This window comes from Peromyscus maniculatus, chromosome 17, assembly GCF_049852395.1.
Source record: "Peromyscus maniculatus bairdii isolate BWxNUB_F1_BW_parent chromosome 17, HU_Pman_BW_mat_3.1, whole genome shotgun sequence".
Classification (NCBI taxonomy): Eukaryota; Metazoa; Chordata; class Mammalia; order Rodentia; family Cricetidae; genus Peromyscus; species Peromyscus maniculatus.
Genome location: NC_134868.1, coordinates 1,355,834 through 1,372,878, shown reverse-complemented (window position 1 = coordinate 1,372,878; position 17,045 = coordinate 1,355,834). Strand labels below are relative to the sequence as shown.

The 17,045-nt window shown below is 46.0% G+C and overlaps 1 protein-coding gene across 3 annotated transcripts in view; it reads right to left on the bottom strand.

Moving 5' to 3' along the window:
• Pbx4 (PBX homeobox 4) overlaps positions 1 to 17,045 on the bottom strand; it is a 44,168-nt gene that overhangs the window by 14,047 nt on the left and 13,076 nt on the right. For 2 of the 3 annotated variants that reach the window (XM_006995486.4, XM_015988930.3), the window contains exon 2: positions 4,965 to 5,038. In XM_006995486.4, the coding sequence (XP_006995548.2) occupies positions 4,965 to 5,038 (74 nt within the window). The remainder of the gene's footprint in view (positions 1 to 4,964; positions 5,039 to 17,045) is intronic. The other variant, XM_076553020.1, reaches the window with a different exon arrangement.

Here is a 17,045-nt window from a genome sequence, read left to right as displayed (position 1 = left end):
AGACAGACAGATAATCAGTCTCTCCCAGGGATGAGCTCCCTGATTGTTATCCATCGGCAAGGGGTCAGCCTTGCAAACATAGACATACAGAGAAAGCCAAATGACCTCAGCAGGTTGTGTTTCTCTCTCCCTCACTGTGTGTGTGTGTGTGTGTGTGTGTGTGTGTGTGTGTGTGTGTGTGTGTGAATAATTAAAAAAAGGTCATGAAGTTGAGAGGGGTGAGGGAGGGAGAACACAGGAAGAGTTGGAGGAGAATGAGGTGAAAATGGTGTAATTACATTTTAATTTAAAAAATTAAAAATTTGCTGGGCTGTGGTGGTGCACACCTTCAATCCCAACACTCAGGAGGCAGAGGCAGGAGAATATCTACGAGTTTGAGGCCAGCCTGGTCTACAGAGCAAGTTCCAGGACAGCCAGGGCTACACAGAGAAACCCTGTCTTGAAAACAACAACAAAAAACAAAACAGAACAAAACAAAAAAATTAAAAATTTTAATTTACAAGCTTATAAAAAGAAATTAAAAGAAACTGAGAAAATAAATGCAAACCAAAGAAGCTACATTGGCTCTGGAAAGCAGACGAAATGGCCTTCTGGGTTAGAGGGCTGGTGAGAAGACATGGGGCACCAGCTGGTGGGCGTGCTGAGAGCAAGGGATGCCAGCTGGTGCCTACTGCAGCTAAGGCACAGCCCCGGAAGCACCAGAGACAATCAATCCATGAGTTAATATGGTACCGCAAATCAACAGCCACTAAGACAGAATTGTCACTAGGTGGTGGTGGTGGTGGTGGTGGTGGTGGTGGCGGCGGCGGCGACGGCGGAGGCGCTCGCCTTTAATCCCAGCACTCGGGAGGCAGAGCCAGGTGGATCTCTGTGAGTTCAAGGCCAGCCTGGTCTACAGAGTGAGATCCAGGACAGGCACTAAAACAACACAGAGAAACCCTGTCTCGAAAAGACAGAATTGTCTCCCCCTTTTCTCTCTAAAAAAAAAAAAAACGTATTTATTTATTTATTTATTTATTTATTTATTTATTTATTTATTTATTTATTTATTTATTTATTATGTATACAGTGTTCTATCTGCACGGATCCCTGCAGGCCGGAAGAGGGCACCAGATCTCACTACAGATGATTGTGAGCCACCATGTGGTTGCTGGGAATTGAACTCAGGACCTCTGGAAGAGCTGAGCAGCTGGCCAGCTCCAGTCCTGTCTCCCTCTTCTCTTCTCCTCTTTTCTTCTTTTTATTTTATGGGAGAGGGTCTCAGTATGTAGCCTTAGCTGATCTAGACTCACACTATAGACAGAGCTGGCCTTGGACTCACAGAGACCCGCCTGCCTCTCCCTCCCAAGTGCTGGGATTAAAGGCGTGCGCCGCCACTGCTTGGCTTGGTCCAGTCTGTTGTGTCTGAGCACAAAATTCCCAGCTGGTAGTGCTGATTTGGGAGGTGGGAGACATGAGGAAGTATAACCAGCTGCTTCACGTTCCCTCTCTACAGCCCAGAGTTGCTGCTGCCGCCACCAAGCTTTCCTGCCATGATAGACGGAGTCCCTTCGCCCAGGGCCACAGCAAGCCTTCCTTCCTCTTCACAGGAGGCGTTAGCAGGCGTTTCTGTCACAGCAGCAAGAGAAGGAACTGAACCAGCACAGCACGTGAGGGCCTGGGTCCCGGCTGGCACTGCTGAAAACGAGACAAAACCAGGAAAAGCGGGGACTCCGGACAGATTCTGTGCACCCCTGGATCACGGCACTGTTCCCAAAGGCTAAGAAGGACACACACATGCCTCTGTCAGAGGAACAGATACACAGAATGTGCTCCACACACACAATGGAGCCTGGAGCTGTATCTCAGTCAGTGGAGCACACCAGGCACCTGAGCACGGGGGATGTAAAGGCAGGAAGATCAGAAGTTCAAGGCCAGCCTCGCCTACATAGTTGGAGACTAGCCTGGGATAAGAGACTCTGTCTCAAATAAAACAAGAAAGAAAAAGCACACAGCAGAACACCATTCAGCCTCTCCCTCAGTAAGTATGAAATTAGGACATAAGCTACAATAGACACACGTGAAGCCGCCTCCCCTCCATGAGAGAGAAGCCAACTTCCTGGGCAGTGCACAGCCCCGGCAGGAAGTGCCCGGAGCCATCGGACTGACGGAAGCAGATGTCTCAGCACTCACAAGGTGGAGGCAGGAGAATAAGATTTGAGGTGTGCTGGAGAGATGGACCAGTGGTTAAGAGCACTGACTGCTTTTCCAGAGAATCCTGGTTCAATTATATTTAAAAAGTTTGAGGTTATGGTTTTTGAGACAGGGTCTCACTCTGTAGCTTTGGAAGTCCAGAAACTCACTATGTAGACCAGGCTGGCCTTGAACTCAAGAGCTATGCCTGCCTCTCCTGAGTGCTGGGATTAAAGGTGTGAGTCACCATGCCTAGCTTTACAAGGTCTTTCCTTACAAGGTCTTGTAAGGAAGGCCAGGTTCACCTTGAGTTTGAAATTTCCTGCTTCAGCTTCCTGAATTGAAGATACGACTGTGCTGCCAAACTTGGCTTTTTCTTTGTGTGCGTGCGTGCCTGCGTGCATGCGTGCGTGCATGTGTGTGTGTGTGTGTGTATGTGCAGTAGATGTGGGAGTACAATATGTGTAGACACACCTTCGTGGTGTGTGTGTATGTGCGCATGTGTGTGTGTGTGTGTGTGTGTGTGTGTGTGTAGTGGCTGTGGGAGTACAATATGTGTAGACACCTTCGTGGTATGTGTCTGTGTGTAGTGGCTGTGGGTGTACAATGTGTGTAGACACATCTTCATGTGTGTGTGTAGGTCCATGGATGGCATCAAAGCTGTCCTTGATTTACATGTGTCCTGGTGTTTTACCTGCATGTGTGTCTGTGCACACGCGTCTGCCTGCTTGAAGGTGAGAAGGCGGCAGCTTCATGTCCCTGGAACTGGAGTCACAGATGGCTGTGAACCACCACATGGGGGCTGGGAATTGAACCCAGGTCCTCTGTAGCCACTGGGCCATCTCTGCAGCCCCTCTTCCTTACACAGGGTTAAGGCCTCTCACTTGAACCCAGAACTCACTGATCTGACTAGTCTGGACAGGCAGCTTGACCCTGGACCCCACCTTATTGGGATTACAGGCAGCGACCAGGCCCAGCTCCATTTACAAAGACCCGGGAATCCCCACTGCAGCCCTCATGCTCGCAGGGCGAGTGACGTAACCACTAAGCTATGTCCTCACCACACCTCTCTTCCTTTGCTCGGTTCTCTTTTGAGACAGGATCTCATGTTTTCCAGCCTGGCCTAGACCTTGAGCTGTAACTTCTGCTCTCCCTCTCTCCTCTCAGGTGCTGAGATTCCTCCCTTCTTATTATTGTTAATTTTCAAATTTAATTTTTTAACTATACTCCTTTATTTGTAAGATGGGGGCATGTGCCACAACACATATATGGAGACCAGAGTCAATTCCATGTGGGTCCTGGGGACAGAACTCAGGTCAGTCACAGGGAGTGGCAAGTGCCTTTATCTACGGAGCTTTTGAGCTAGCCCACGCCACCCCTTTCTTTTAATAACATACTCTTTATTGATTCTTTGGGAATTTCACATCATGCACCCCAATCCCACTCACATTCCAGTCCCTCCATCCTCCCCTCTCCCCTGCAGCATCCTCCCCTAAAGAAGCTCCCACCAAATCAACTATCCACAAAACAAAACAAACAAAAAACCACTCTGATTCTCCGTCTTTCCAACACCTCTTCATTCATCCTAGTGGCACTGGCAGCTGCAGTGTGTCACGCAGTTTACCCTTTTGTCCAATCAGCCCCACCCACAAAATGTTCACTGCAATGAGGCATTTCATCTGGTTCAAGGCCTCTGGCACACCATCATCACTGGACCCTCACCGAAACTCCTCTCGGACATCCTGTAGTTATGGTTCCGAGGGACCAGTTCCTTCACGAACTCCAGCAGGTCATAGATGATAGAGTGGGCCCAACCCAAGGCCCAGGATGTAGGTCTAGGTGGTAGCTGAACTGGTCCGTCTGGGCCATTGGGACTGCCCCTCTCAGGTGAGAGGCACAGCCAGCTCTCCTCGGCCCATGTCATCATGGCCAGCTCTCCCACGTCCATGGTGAGGGGTGGGGCCATCTCTCCAGAGTTCGGGGGTGGAGGGGCAGTTCTCCTGCTGCAGTGACCAGTGAGGGGCAGGACCAGCTCTTCCAAGGCTAATAAAGGGTGGGGCTGTCTCAGCATGGCCCTTGGATTTCAACATGCATGGTTCCTAAGGCCCCCTGTGGCAACCGGGCCATGGACATCATCATAGACCCTCAACAGCAGGACCACGGACCCAGACATGACCTTCGTGGCAGCAAAGGCCATCCAGATCAGGATGGCCCAGTGGCAGCAAGGTCTTAGACACCAACATGGCCTTGGGTGGCTGTCTAGATCCTGGCATCTGCACAGCCTTTGGTGGCAACAGGAGAAAAAGACATCAACTCAGTCCCTGGCTGCTGCTGGGCCACAGACCCAGACATGGACCTATGCAGCAGCCTGGACCTGGACGATACCATGGCCCCATGTACCACCCCCTTCTTTTTTCATGTTTTTTTTTTTAAAGTTTCTATTTTAATGTGTGTTAGTGTTTTTGTCTGAATGTATTCTATGTGAGGGTGTCAGATACCCTGGAGAGTTACAGACAGTTGTGAGCTGTCATGTGGGTGCTGGGAATTGAACCCTGGTCCTCTGGGAAAGCAGTCAGTGCTCTTAACCATTGAGCCATCTCTCCAGGCCCCCACCCCCTTCTTAAACACAAGTATTTACAGAGGCAGAAGACTTCCACGGGGATAACCTTGGACACTTGGATTAGATTAACATTCTGCTGTTTGAATTTTGAAAGATGGCAGAACAGTGTGCTGTGAGGGGCCGACAGGTGCAGCGCATGAGGTGGGAGCTGGGCAGTCTTAGAATTGCCTACCTGTGTTTCCCTTGATCTCACAGAGCACGCTGAAGAGAGCAGACTTCATCCGATGGCAGTTCAGGGCATGCTTTCTGAAAGAGGCAGCAGAGGCGTGGTGAGAAAGTTAGCTCATGGGGAACAGGGGGCCTCCTTCCCAAGAAACCAGGCCCAGCCAGCCAGTGTGATGACATTGGTCACAACCTGGTAGGCAGGGCAAAGTAGGCCACATCACTTTGATTCGTGATCAAAACAGGAGTGTGCAATCTGTGATGGTGAACTTTGACTATCAATTTGACTAGATCAAAAAATGTTCAGAGCTGGGCATGATTGTATGAGCCTTTAATCCCAGCATTCTGGTTTTTTTGGTTTGTTTGTTTTTTTTTTTTAGACAGGGTTTCTCTGTATAGTTTTGTGCCTTTCCTGGAGGCTGGCCTCGAACTCAGAGATCCGCCTTCCTCTGCCTCCTGAGTGCTGAGATTAAAGGGGTGCGCCACCACGGCAATCCCAGCATTCTGGAGGCAAAGCTTGGTGGATCTCCTAGTTCACAGCCTGCCTAGCCTACATAGAGAGTTCCAAGCTAGCCAGGTCTGCAACAACAACAGCAATGTTAGGGAGTGGTTTTCTGTGAGTTGGAGGCCAGCACAGCTGACAGAAGAGTTCAAGCGAGCCAGGGCTGCACACTAAGGCTTTGTTCCGACAAAACTGGAAAGCAATGCATGCACACCTGTCATCCCAGGACCAAGGAGTTCAAAGCCAGTCTCAACTATATATATAGTGAGGTTTGAGTTTGAGCTAGCCTGGGATCCATGAGATCCTGCCCCAAAGTAAAGACTCCACAGAAAACAGGACAGCAGCCATGTCTTGGCAGGTCAAGGCCATTGTTGTACAACCTGACAACCTCAGGGCAACCCCTAGAAACCATGCTGAAAGGAGAGAACTGATTCCTGCAAGTGTCCTCTGTCATCTACACTGTGCACGGGCATATCCACTCTTGTGCTTACACACACACACACACACACACACACACACACACACACACACACACACACACAAGGGGATGCTGAGAAGGCTCACTGGGTAAGAGTGCCCACATGACGGCACAAGTAGCTATCCTAAGTTCGCCTCCACAGGAGCACCCACCCATCTACACAAAGTAAATGTTTTTAAAAGACCACAGAAAGGAAACAAAAACCAAAAACAAGAGAAAAAAAGAAAATACCCAGGGGATTAGAGAAGCAGGCTAGGTGTGCCCGTGATGGCATTTCCAGAGGTGACATGATCACGCAGCCTCTGGTGGGACCACACAGAACATCGACGCGGTGCTCGGAGGGGTGAACTGTTGGAGGGAGGAAGTCCTGGGACGGGAGGTCCCTGGTGCTAAGTGCCAACCTGATACTTGCTTCCAGCCACGTTTCCAGGACCACCGTGCCCTGTCATGTCCTCTCTGTCATGTAGTAGACACTTCTGGGCCAAGTACATCGTCTCTCTCTTAGGTTGCTTACATCAGGCATTTCCTCAGAGCCTTGAGAAAACTAACACACCATGGGCCACCAGATCTGAGGGCTTGGCCTCCATGCATCACACCAACCAAGGAGGCAGAGGTGTGGCTCAGTGGGAGTGTCCGTCCAGCACACTCCAGGCCTTGGGTCCTATTCCCAGCGAACAAACTAACAGATTAACCAAACCAATTTCAATCTTGGATGGAAAACAATAAAAATGTAATTTGGTTTTCTTTCTTTTTTTTTTTTTTTTTAGATTTATTTATCATGTATACAGTGTTCTGTCTGCATATGTCCCTGCAGGCCAGAAGAGGGCACCAGATCTCATTACAGGTGGTTGTGAGCCACCATGTGGTTGCTGGGAATTGAACTCAGGACCTCTAGGGAGAGCAGTCGGTGCTCTTAACCACTGAGCCATCTCTCCAGCCCGTAATTTGGTTTTCTAAAAGGCTACACAGGCTCTTCCCTTCTCATCATTATTTTTTTTTCTTTTTAATTTATGTGTGTGGTGTTTTGCCTGCATGTATGCCTGTGTACTATTTGTATGCCTAGTGCCTATGGAGACCAGAGGGTGTTGGATCCCCTGAAACTGGATTAGAGATGGTTGTGAGATACCATGTGGGTGCTGGGAATCGAATCTGAGTCCTCGGAAGAGTGGTCACCGTTCTTACTCACTGAACCATCTTTCCAGCCCTGCATCAGCATTCTTAAATAACATATAGTATAATAACTAGTATATAACATAAATAGTAAATGGGATAATAACTATTCACAGAGCAGGGGAGATGGGCAGTGGGTAAAGGCACTTGCCATCAAGCTTAATGACCTGAGTCCCATCCCCAGGACCACAGGTGGAAGGAGAGAGCTGACTCCTGGAAGCTCTTCTCTGACCTCTACACACAAATAAATAAGTAGAGGGAATTTTAAAATTAACAAAAACTGCTTACAAAACACCTGCCCAGCTTCAGGTGTTGTGACTCATACAGCACCCTCCAGGACGTGCAGGTCCCACAATGTTCCAGAGCTCATAAGGAACCTAGTACTTGTGGCTTTTTCCTCTGCTACATTGGGGCAGTCAGTCCTGGAACCCGTCCTGGAACCTGTTCTGGTTGGATACTGAGGGACGCTTTACAAATATTCAAAACATTTTCCTTTATACATGGAAACTTGCATACTGCCAACAGCTCACTAAGAAGACTAACTTCAGAGCTGGAGAGTTGGTTCAGTAATTAAAAGCACTGGCTCTTCCAGAGGACCCGGGTTCAGTTCCCAGCATGGACATGGCAGCTCACACCCGTCTATTATTTTCAGCCCCCCAGAGTTAGAATCACTAATAATTTGAGACCACACTTGGCTTGTTACAATGGTGCTGAGATCTGAACTCAGGACCTTTCTCATGGTTGCTCACTGAGTGCTCCCAACCACTGAGCCATCTCTCTAGCCTCACCCACCTTTTTGAGACTCTCATGTAGTCCAGGCTGGCTCCAAACTCTTTACGTAGTTGAGAATGACCTTGAATTCCCGATCGCTCCTCTACCTCCTGGGTTCTGGAGTTTCAGGTCTGTGCCGCCACACCTGCTCAGCACTCTCAATGACGGAGTCACTTTTACAGCCCTGTTAGTCTTTCCCCAGGCACAGTCTCCAGTGCAGGCTGGCTTTCAACTCCCTGTGCAGCCAAGATAACCTTGTATCCCAGTCCTTCTCCCTAACTTGGGTTCTGAGGGACAGGTGCGCACTCGTTTACGAGGTGCTCGGTTAAGTGTTCTACCACGTGAACTGCCCAGCCGTCACTCATCTTGATAGAGTTGGTTTGTTTTCAACGAGCAGCAACGAGGCTGTGACCACACACTGCAGTACAGCTGCAGGTCACACAGTGACTCCATGGCTAACTTCATCATCTTGTTTGGTTTTCTTTTTTTCTTTCTTTTTCTTGGTATTTTTGAGACAGCATTTCTTTGCATATCCCTGGCTGTTCTGGAATTCACTTTGTAGACCAGGCTGGGCTTTGAACTCACAAGTCCCAACTGCTTCTACCTCTCAAATGCTAAGATTAAAGGCGTGTGTCACCAAGTCTGGCTTAACTTCACTCTTTTTTTGTTGTTGTTTTGTTTTGTTTTTTGAGACAGTTTCTCTGTGTAGTTTTGGTGCCTGTCTTGGATCTCACTCTATAGACCAGGCTGGCCTCGAACTCACAGAGATCCACCTGGCTCTGCCTCCCAAGTGCTGAGATTAAAGGTGAGCGCCACCACCGCCTGGCTTTAACTTCACTTTTTAAATTGTGTTTTTTAAATGTGTGTGAGCATTTTGTCTGTATGTATGCCTGTGCATCATATCTGTGCAGAGCCCATGGAGGCCAAAAGAGGGCTTAAAGTCCTTGTCCCAGTCTTGTTCATTGTTCAGTTGGGGCTGAGAGGGCCAGGCAAATATCATGACAGCCTGCCCTAATAACTCAGTTAAGAAGTAGGCCTCAGTCACTGCTTCTTGGAACCAAACAGGCAGTTTCTGTGGAAGAGCCATGAACAAAGGACAATTAATGTCCAACACTACTGCTAGCAAGGACAAGGAGGCCTAATACCAGGCCTGAGCCATCCTCCACAGCAGCTCAAGGACAAAGCCTGGGACTTGTCTAAGCCTGCCCCTAAATGGAAAAGCTGTAGCCTTAACCAGCCCCTGACTAGCCTTAGCCAATTAGAAGGTACTAATATGATTGTCACTTGCTAAAGCCAATCATATCTCAGATGACCTAACTCCCCTTAGCCATGAGCCTGCAAGCCTTTGTGTGGGATGGACGGCCCTAGCATGCTGGAATCTTTCTCAAGACAATAAACGCTCTTGTTGATTGCATATGTGGATGATGGTCTTTTATGAGACTTCTCCAGGACACTAACAGGGTGATATCTCCCTGTTGAGTTGTAAGAAAAATGGGCAGGACTGTGTCTATTGGCTTCAGCTTGTCAGTTATGTGGTTTTTTACTTTCTGGACAGGGTATTGTTTGTTTATTTATTTAAATTTTATTATTTTATGTGTATGGGTGTTTGGCCTGCATGTATATCTATACATCACACATGTGTCTGGTACCTGTGGGAGGTGTTTGTTGGATGTCCTAGGACTAGAATTAGATAGTTGTAAGTTGTCAAGTGGGTGCTAGGAACTGAACCTGGGTCCTCTGGAAGAGGAGCCAACGGTCTTAACACTGAGCCATCTCTTCAGCCCCTACTTATTTTATCATGATTTTATGTGTTTGTGTATGAGAAAGTGCAGTTACATGTGTGGAGGTCAGAGGACAGTTTTAGGGAGTCTATTTTAACTATTTTTAGATATCATTTGGCTGCTCTAACTCCCAATCCTGCAACTAAGTCTTCTGGTGCTAGGATCACAGGACATACATACATACTAAATGGATCCAGAGTTTTTCCATTTAGATGAAATCTAACTGACCTATTTTGGTTTTTTGATTGGGGTTTAAGTACTATTTCTTTTGTTTGTTTGTTTGTTTTCTGATGTCCTGGAATTCACTGTATAGACCAGGCTGGCTTTGAACTCAGAGATCTTCCTGCCTCTGCCTCCCGTGTGCTAGGATTAAAGATGTTGCCACCTGGCCCAGCTAAGTTTCATTTCTAATAAATCATTGCTTAATTCCAGGTTAACATTTTCTTCAAAGTGTTTTATAAGTTAGCTAGGTGTGGTGGCTCACTCCTGTAATTCTGGCACTCAGGTGACAAACAGGTCACTGTCAGGGTCAGGAGAGCCTGAGCTAAGATGTCTCAAACCCCAGCAGCACAGCTAAGTTCTACAGGTTAGCCCTCAGTTTAGACACCTGACCTGGGTGCCTGTGTTGCTGGCAACTGAGGCCGACTCTCCAGCATGCTGTGCCAGTGCTGTGCCCTGGAGCCTCATCCCCAGCCCGGTGTCCACGTGAACACGAGGTATGAGATGAGATGGGGAGCTGTTCCAGGCAGTCTTCTGTCTTGGTCAGGTTAGCATCCTCTGGGACAAGGATTCTCAGCTGAGAAGACGCCTCTATCAGACTGATCTGTAGTCAAGCCTGAAGGGCAGTGTGTGATTAACGACTGATTTGGCCCAGCCCACCCTGGGCAGTGTCACCCCTAGCCAGCTGCTGTGGGGTTGCCTGAACAAGCAGGCTGAGCAAGCCCTGGGGAGCAAGGCAGGAAGCAGCACTCCTCCATGGCCTCTGCTTCAGCGCCTGCCATGACTTCCTTCCATGACTGACTGAGCTGTGAGCTGACATAAACCCTCTCCTCCCCAAGCTGATTTCTGACATGGTGTCTGTCACAGCAACAGACACCAGCAGGGACAGACTCCAGTTCCACTCTTCTGCCATGGGGCGCTCAAGAGTCCATCTTTTCCCCACCCAAAGCGTTGGTACACCTGTCAAACACCACTCGCTTGCTGGGAATACAGTGCAACCAGTAGTTTACTTCGTGTGCATGAAGCCCTAGGTTTGATTCCCAGCACCACACCAGCCAGATGTGGTGGTGCACAACTGTAATCCAGAATTTAGAGAGTAAAAACAGAGGATCAGAAGTTCAAGGTCATCCTGGGATACGTGGTGACATGAGACCCTGTCTCAATTCTACTCCTTTGGCCTGTTTGCCTGGCCTTAAGTGAAATGCATTTATTTATTAATTTATTTATTTGTATTATTTTATGAATTTATTGTTTTCAGATGAGGTCTTGATATGTAGCCTGAGCTGGCCTCTAACTCCTGAGCTTAAGGGATTTCCTGGCCTCAGTCCCCTGAGGAGTTGGAGCTGCAGGTATGTGCCATAAGCTGGACTGAAACATAATTTCTTTTCCAAACTTTTGGTTCTTTTGAGACATGTAGGTCAGGCTAGGTTTGAACCTCCCATTCTTCCGACTCCTATCCCTGAAAGCTAGCATTATAAGCACGAACCACATCAGGCTATGTGAAATATTTATATTTTAATTGTGTGTGTGTGTGTGTGTGTGTGTGTGTGTGTGTGTGTGTGTGTGTGTGTGTATGCATGCTGGAATGTAACCCAGACCCCTCCAGCACTGGGCAAACCCCTACACTCCCTACACTGAGCTTCACGGGAGTCCTTTTTACTTCTTATTTTCAGTTTGAGACAGCATCTTGCTAAATTGCCCAGGCTGGCTTTGAACTCCTGACTTATTTCTCTCAGTCCCCTACCTGCCTGGAGTTAGTGGCATGCACCATCACAGCCAGTCTGAAATACATTTTAAAAATGTATTTTGTGGGTTGGATGTGGTAGTACACACCTATAAACTCAGGACTCAGGCAGAGGCAGGTGGATCTCTGTGAGTTCCAGGCCAACCTGGTCTACATAGTGAGTCCCAGGACAATCAGGTTTACAAAGAGACCCTGTCAGAAAAAATCAAACAAAAAAAGATAGCAGGCAGAGGCAGGCAGAGCGGTGGCAGGGACGCGGTTGTAATAAAGACCAGAAACTGAGCCATTACCCACTGAGGAGTTAGTGAAAACAAGGAGATTAAGAGTTTGGAACCGGGACGTCTTTAATCCCAGCACCTGGGAAGGAGCCATCTCAGTGGGACGTGACCAGAACGGATCCGAACACTCTGAGGCCAACCCAGGGCCCAGCTGCCCATCCTGTGAGACCCAACAACTTGGAGGTGTTGGTGAGATTACCCTACTAAACAACCTGCTCAGCTGAGATCCATTTGGGAGAGGATTCAGAATCCTACAATCTGCAGTCTGAGGAAACAAGATCAGCTGAGGAGTTGACCAACGAGCAAAACGTGACCTGAGAACACAAAAGAAGGCGCTGCCCAGCCACCGAACCAGATCACCAGAATCATAAGCCTACACTACACCGACTGGGAACAGGTAAGCCCCCATCTCCGGACCGGCAGATCAGGTCTCTAGCCCCTAGGCCCTACCATCGGAGTCTCAGGAACCAGACAGCTACCTTTCCCTGCTCCTCCACCAAAACAAAACAAAACAAAACAAAACAAAACAAAACAAAACAAAACAAAACAAAACAAAACAAAATAAACAAAAAAACAAAAAACCCAACCCCTATGAACCTAACAACCACTGAAACCTTAAGCCCACCCTGCACCAACTGGGAACAACTGCTCCGTGAGACAGAACCCACTAACACTGATTGGACTAAGCTGCTCCCGAAGAAACAGAACCCAACAGCACCGATTTAACCAAGAACTCCTAGTGGATCAAGACTAACAATTAGAACAAGAGAGGCACCTTTAGACACAGACACCGCCTACACCGAGCAGAGGAAGAGTAGACGCCAGTGCAAATATACAGGCAACAACATAAAGACCTATATGACAACATCAGAACCTAGCGATTCTACACCTGCAAGACCTGAACATACCAATACAGAAGAAGCAGAAGAAATCAATCACAAAAATGACTTTAGGAAGATGATAGAGGCCCTTAAAGAAGAAATGAAAAACCCCCTTAAAGAGGAAATAAAAAATTCCCTTAAAGAAATGGAAGAAAAAACAAACAAAAAATTGGAAGAAATCAAAGAAAGCCAAGAAAAAGTAATTAAACAGATGAAGGAAAAAGTTCAAGATTTGAAAATTGAAATAGAGAAAATAAAGAAGACACAAACTGAGGGGATGCTGGAAATAGAAAATCTGACTAAACAAACAGGAACTACAGAAACAAGCATAACCAAAAGAATGCAAGAGATGGAACAGAGAATCTCTGACTCTGAAGACACAATAGAGAAAATAGATTCGTCAGTCAAAGAAAACACTAAAGACAAAAAAGTCGTAACACAAAACGTCCAAGAAATTTGGGGCACCATGAAAAGACCAAACCTAAGAATAATAGGGATAGAAGAAGGAAAAGAATACCAACTCAAAGGCACAGAAAATATATTCAACAAAATCATAGAAGAAAACTTTCCTAACCTAAAGAAAGAAATACCTATGGAGATACAAGAAGCTTACAGAACACCAAATAGGCTGGATCCAAAAAAAAAAAAAAAAAAAAAAAGTCCCCTCACCACATAATAATCAAAACACTAAACATACAGAACAAAGAAAAAATATTAAGAGCCACAAAGAAAAAAGACCAAGTAACATATAAAGGCAAACCCATCAGAATAACACCAGACTTCTCAATAGAGACTATGAAAGCTAGAAGGTCCTGGACAGACGTCATGAAGACACTAAGAGACCAAGGATGCCAACCCAGACTATTATACCCAGCAAAACGTTCAATCACCATAGGCGGAGTAAACAAAATATTCCATGATAAAACCAGATTTAAACAATACCTATCCACAAATCCAGCCCTACAGAAAGCACTAGAAGGAAAAATCCAACCTAAAGAAGCTAAACACACCCATGAAAACTCAGGCAATAGATAATCCCACACCAACAAATACCAAAGAAGGAAAATGCAACACTACCACAAAAAAATAACAGGAGTTAACAATCACTGGTCATTAATATCCATCAATATCAATGGTCTCAACTCACCTATAAAAAGACACAGACTAACAGAATGGATAAGAAAACAGAACCCATCCATCTGCTGCATACAAGAAACACACTTTAACTTCAAAGACAGACACTACCTCAGAGTAAAGGGCTGGGAAAAGGCTTTCCAAGCAAATGGACCTAAGAAGCAAGCTGGTGTAGCTATACTAATATCTAATAAAATAGACTTCAAACTAAAATCAACTGAAAGAGATCAGGATGGACATTACATATTTATCACAGGAAAAATCCACCAAGATGAAGTCTCGATTCTGAACATTTATGCCCCAAATACAAAGGCACCCACATTCATAGAAGAAACGTTACTAAAGCTTAAATCGCACATCAAACCCCACACATTAGTAGTGGGAGATTTTAACACACCACTCTCACCAAAAGACCGATCTACCAGACTGAAACTTAACAAAGAAATAAAGGACCTAACTGATGTTATGACTCAAATGGACGTTATCTACAGAACATTCCATCTTAACACAAAAGAATATACCTTCTTCTCAGCACCCCATGGAACCTTCTCCAAAATTGACCACATGCTTGGTCACAAAGCAAATCTCAACAGATACAAAAACATTGGAAAAACCTCCTGTATCTTATCGGACCACCATGCCTTAAAGTTAGATTTCAACAACAAAAACTATAGAAAGCCTACAATCTCATGGAAACTAAATAATGCCCACCTGAAACATCAATGGGTCACGGAAGAAATAAGGAAATTAAAGATTTCCTAGAATTCACTGAAATTGAAAGTACAACATACCCAAACTTATGGGACACTATGAAAGCAGTGCTAAGAGGAAAATTCATAGCACTAAATGCCCACATAAAGAAGTTGGAGATATCTCATACCAATGAATTATCAGCACAACTGAAAGCTCTAGAACAAAAAGAAACAAACTCACCCAGGAGAAATAGACGCCAGGAAATAATCAAATTGAGGGCTCATATCAATGAAATCAAAACCAAGAGAACAATACAAAAAAAATTAATGAAACAAAGAGTTGGTTCTTTGAAAAAAATCAACAAGATAGACAAACCCCTAGGCAAATTAACCAAAAGGCAGAGAGAGAGCATCCAAATTAACAAAATCAGAAATGAAAAGGGAGACATAACAACAGACAACGAGGAAATTCAGAGAATTATCAGATCATACTTCAAAAACTTGTACTCCACAAAATTGGAAAATCTGGAAGAAATGGACAATTTTCTGGATAGATACCACATACCAAAGTTAAATCAAGACCAGATAAACCATTTAAATAGACCAATAACCCCTAAAGAAATAGAAACAGTCATCAAAAGTCTCCCAACCACAAAAAGCCCAGGACCAGATGGTTTCAGTGCAGAATTCTACCAGACTTTCAAAGAAGAACTAATACCAATACTCTTCAAATTATTCCACACAATAGAAACAGAAGGAACACTACCAAACCCTTTAATGATGCTACAATTACCCTGATATCCAAACCACACAAAGATGCAACAAATAAAGAGAACTACAGACCGATCTCCCTCATGAACATTGATGCAAAAATACTCAACAAAATATTGGCAAATCGAATCCAAGAACACATAAAAAAAATTATCCACCACGACCAAGTAGGTTTCATCCCAGGGATGCAAGGATGGTTCAACATACGAAAATCTGTCAATGTAATACACCATATAAACAAACTGAAAGAAAAAAACAACACGATCATCTCCTTAGATGCTGAAAAAGCCTTTGACAAAATCCAACACCCCTTCATGATAAAGGTCTTAGAGAGATCAGGAATACAAGGAACATTCCTAAACATAATAAAGGCAATTTACAGCAAGCCAACAGCCACCATCAAATTAAATGGAGAGAAACTCCAAGCGATTCCACTAAAATCAGGAACAAGACAAGGGTGTCCACTCTCCCCATATTTATTCAATATAGTACTAGAAGTTCTAGCTAGAGCAAGAAGACAACAAAAGGAGATCAAAGGGATACAAATTGGAAAGGAAGAAGTCAAACTTTCACTATTTGCAGATGATATGATTGTATACATAAGTGATCCCCAAAACTCTACCAGGGAACTCCTACAGCTGATAAACTCCTTCAGTAAAGTGGCAGGATACAAGATCAACTCAAAAAAATCAGTAGCCCTCCTATGCACAAATGAAAAAGGGCTGAGAAAGAAGTCAGAGAAACATCACCCTTTACAATAGCCACAAATAACATAAAATACCTTGGGGTAACTCTAACTAAACAAATGAAGGACCTTTTTGACAAGAACTTTAAATCTTTAAAGAAAGAAATTGAAAAAAAAGATAGCAGTGATTGTGCTTTGGAGGCTAGACTTCAGAAAGGAAGAGCCAGGGGACCCACCATGGAGGCCACCAAGCCTGATCAGGACCGAGCTGCAGCTAGCCTGGGGTCTCAGCATAGACATAACAGCAGACCTTTAATTTGGGGAGTAGATCTGAAGGACCTTCATGTAAAGTGGTGAAAGATTTTTGGGGAACAGAAAACGCCAAGGCAACCAGCATTTCTTCTCTGGGCTCTGCATGGATGCGAGACCTGGATCAGAGGCTGTGCAGGCACAGATGCAGGCTTCATCAGCTAACAGGTGAGCCCCTGGCATGCAGGCAGGCGAGCAATGGAGGCTGGAGCAGCACTAGCTCAGGGCTGGGTAATCACGGGCCTGGAGATCTGAGGAAATTTCCATAGCAGATGGGGGACCCAGACTGAAGCTCAGAGACTTTCAAGAGGCACGTGGAAGGCAGTGAGGAGGAACCAAGGAAAAGCATGCCAGGAGCAGGGGACTTCCTGGAGTTCCAGGGTGACTCAGCGAGGGAGAAGCACAGGGCGTGGGGAGGGTGGAGGTGTGAGGAGGCAGCGACAGCAGGTCTGCACTCAGCCAGCCGTCCTGTCCTGAAGGAAAGCAAAGAAAGGCAGCGGGTGTCGACGTTATGTGAGGCCAGCTGGGCCAGAGCAAAAGCGCCTTCCACAAGCTCATCAGCTACTCCAGAACCGTCCCCAGCAACTCTCATCTTGCACACCCCAAGGCTTCCCTGTCCTCAGTCACCACGTTCCAGGTCCTAGACAAATAGAGACATGCCCTATGGCCCAGAGTA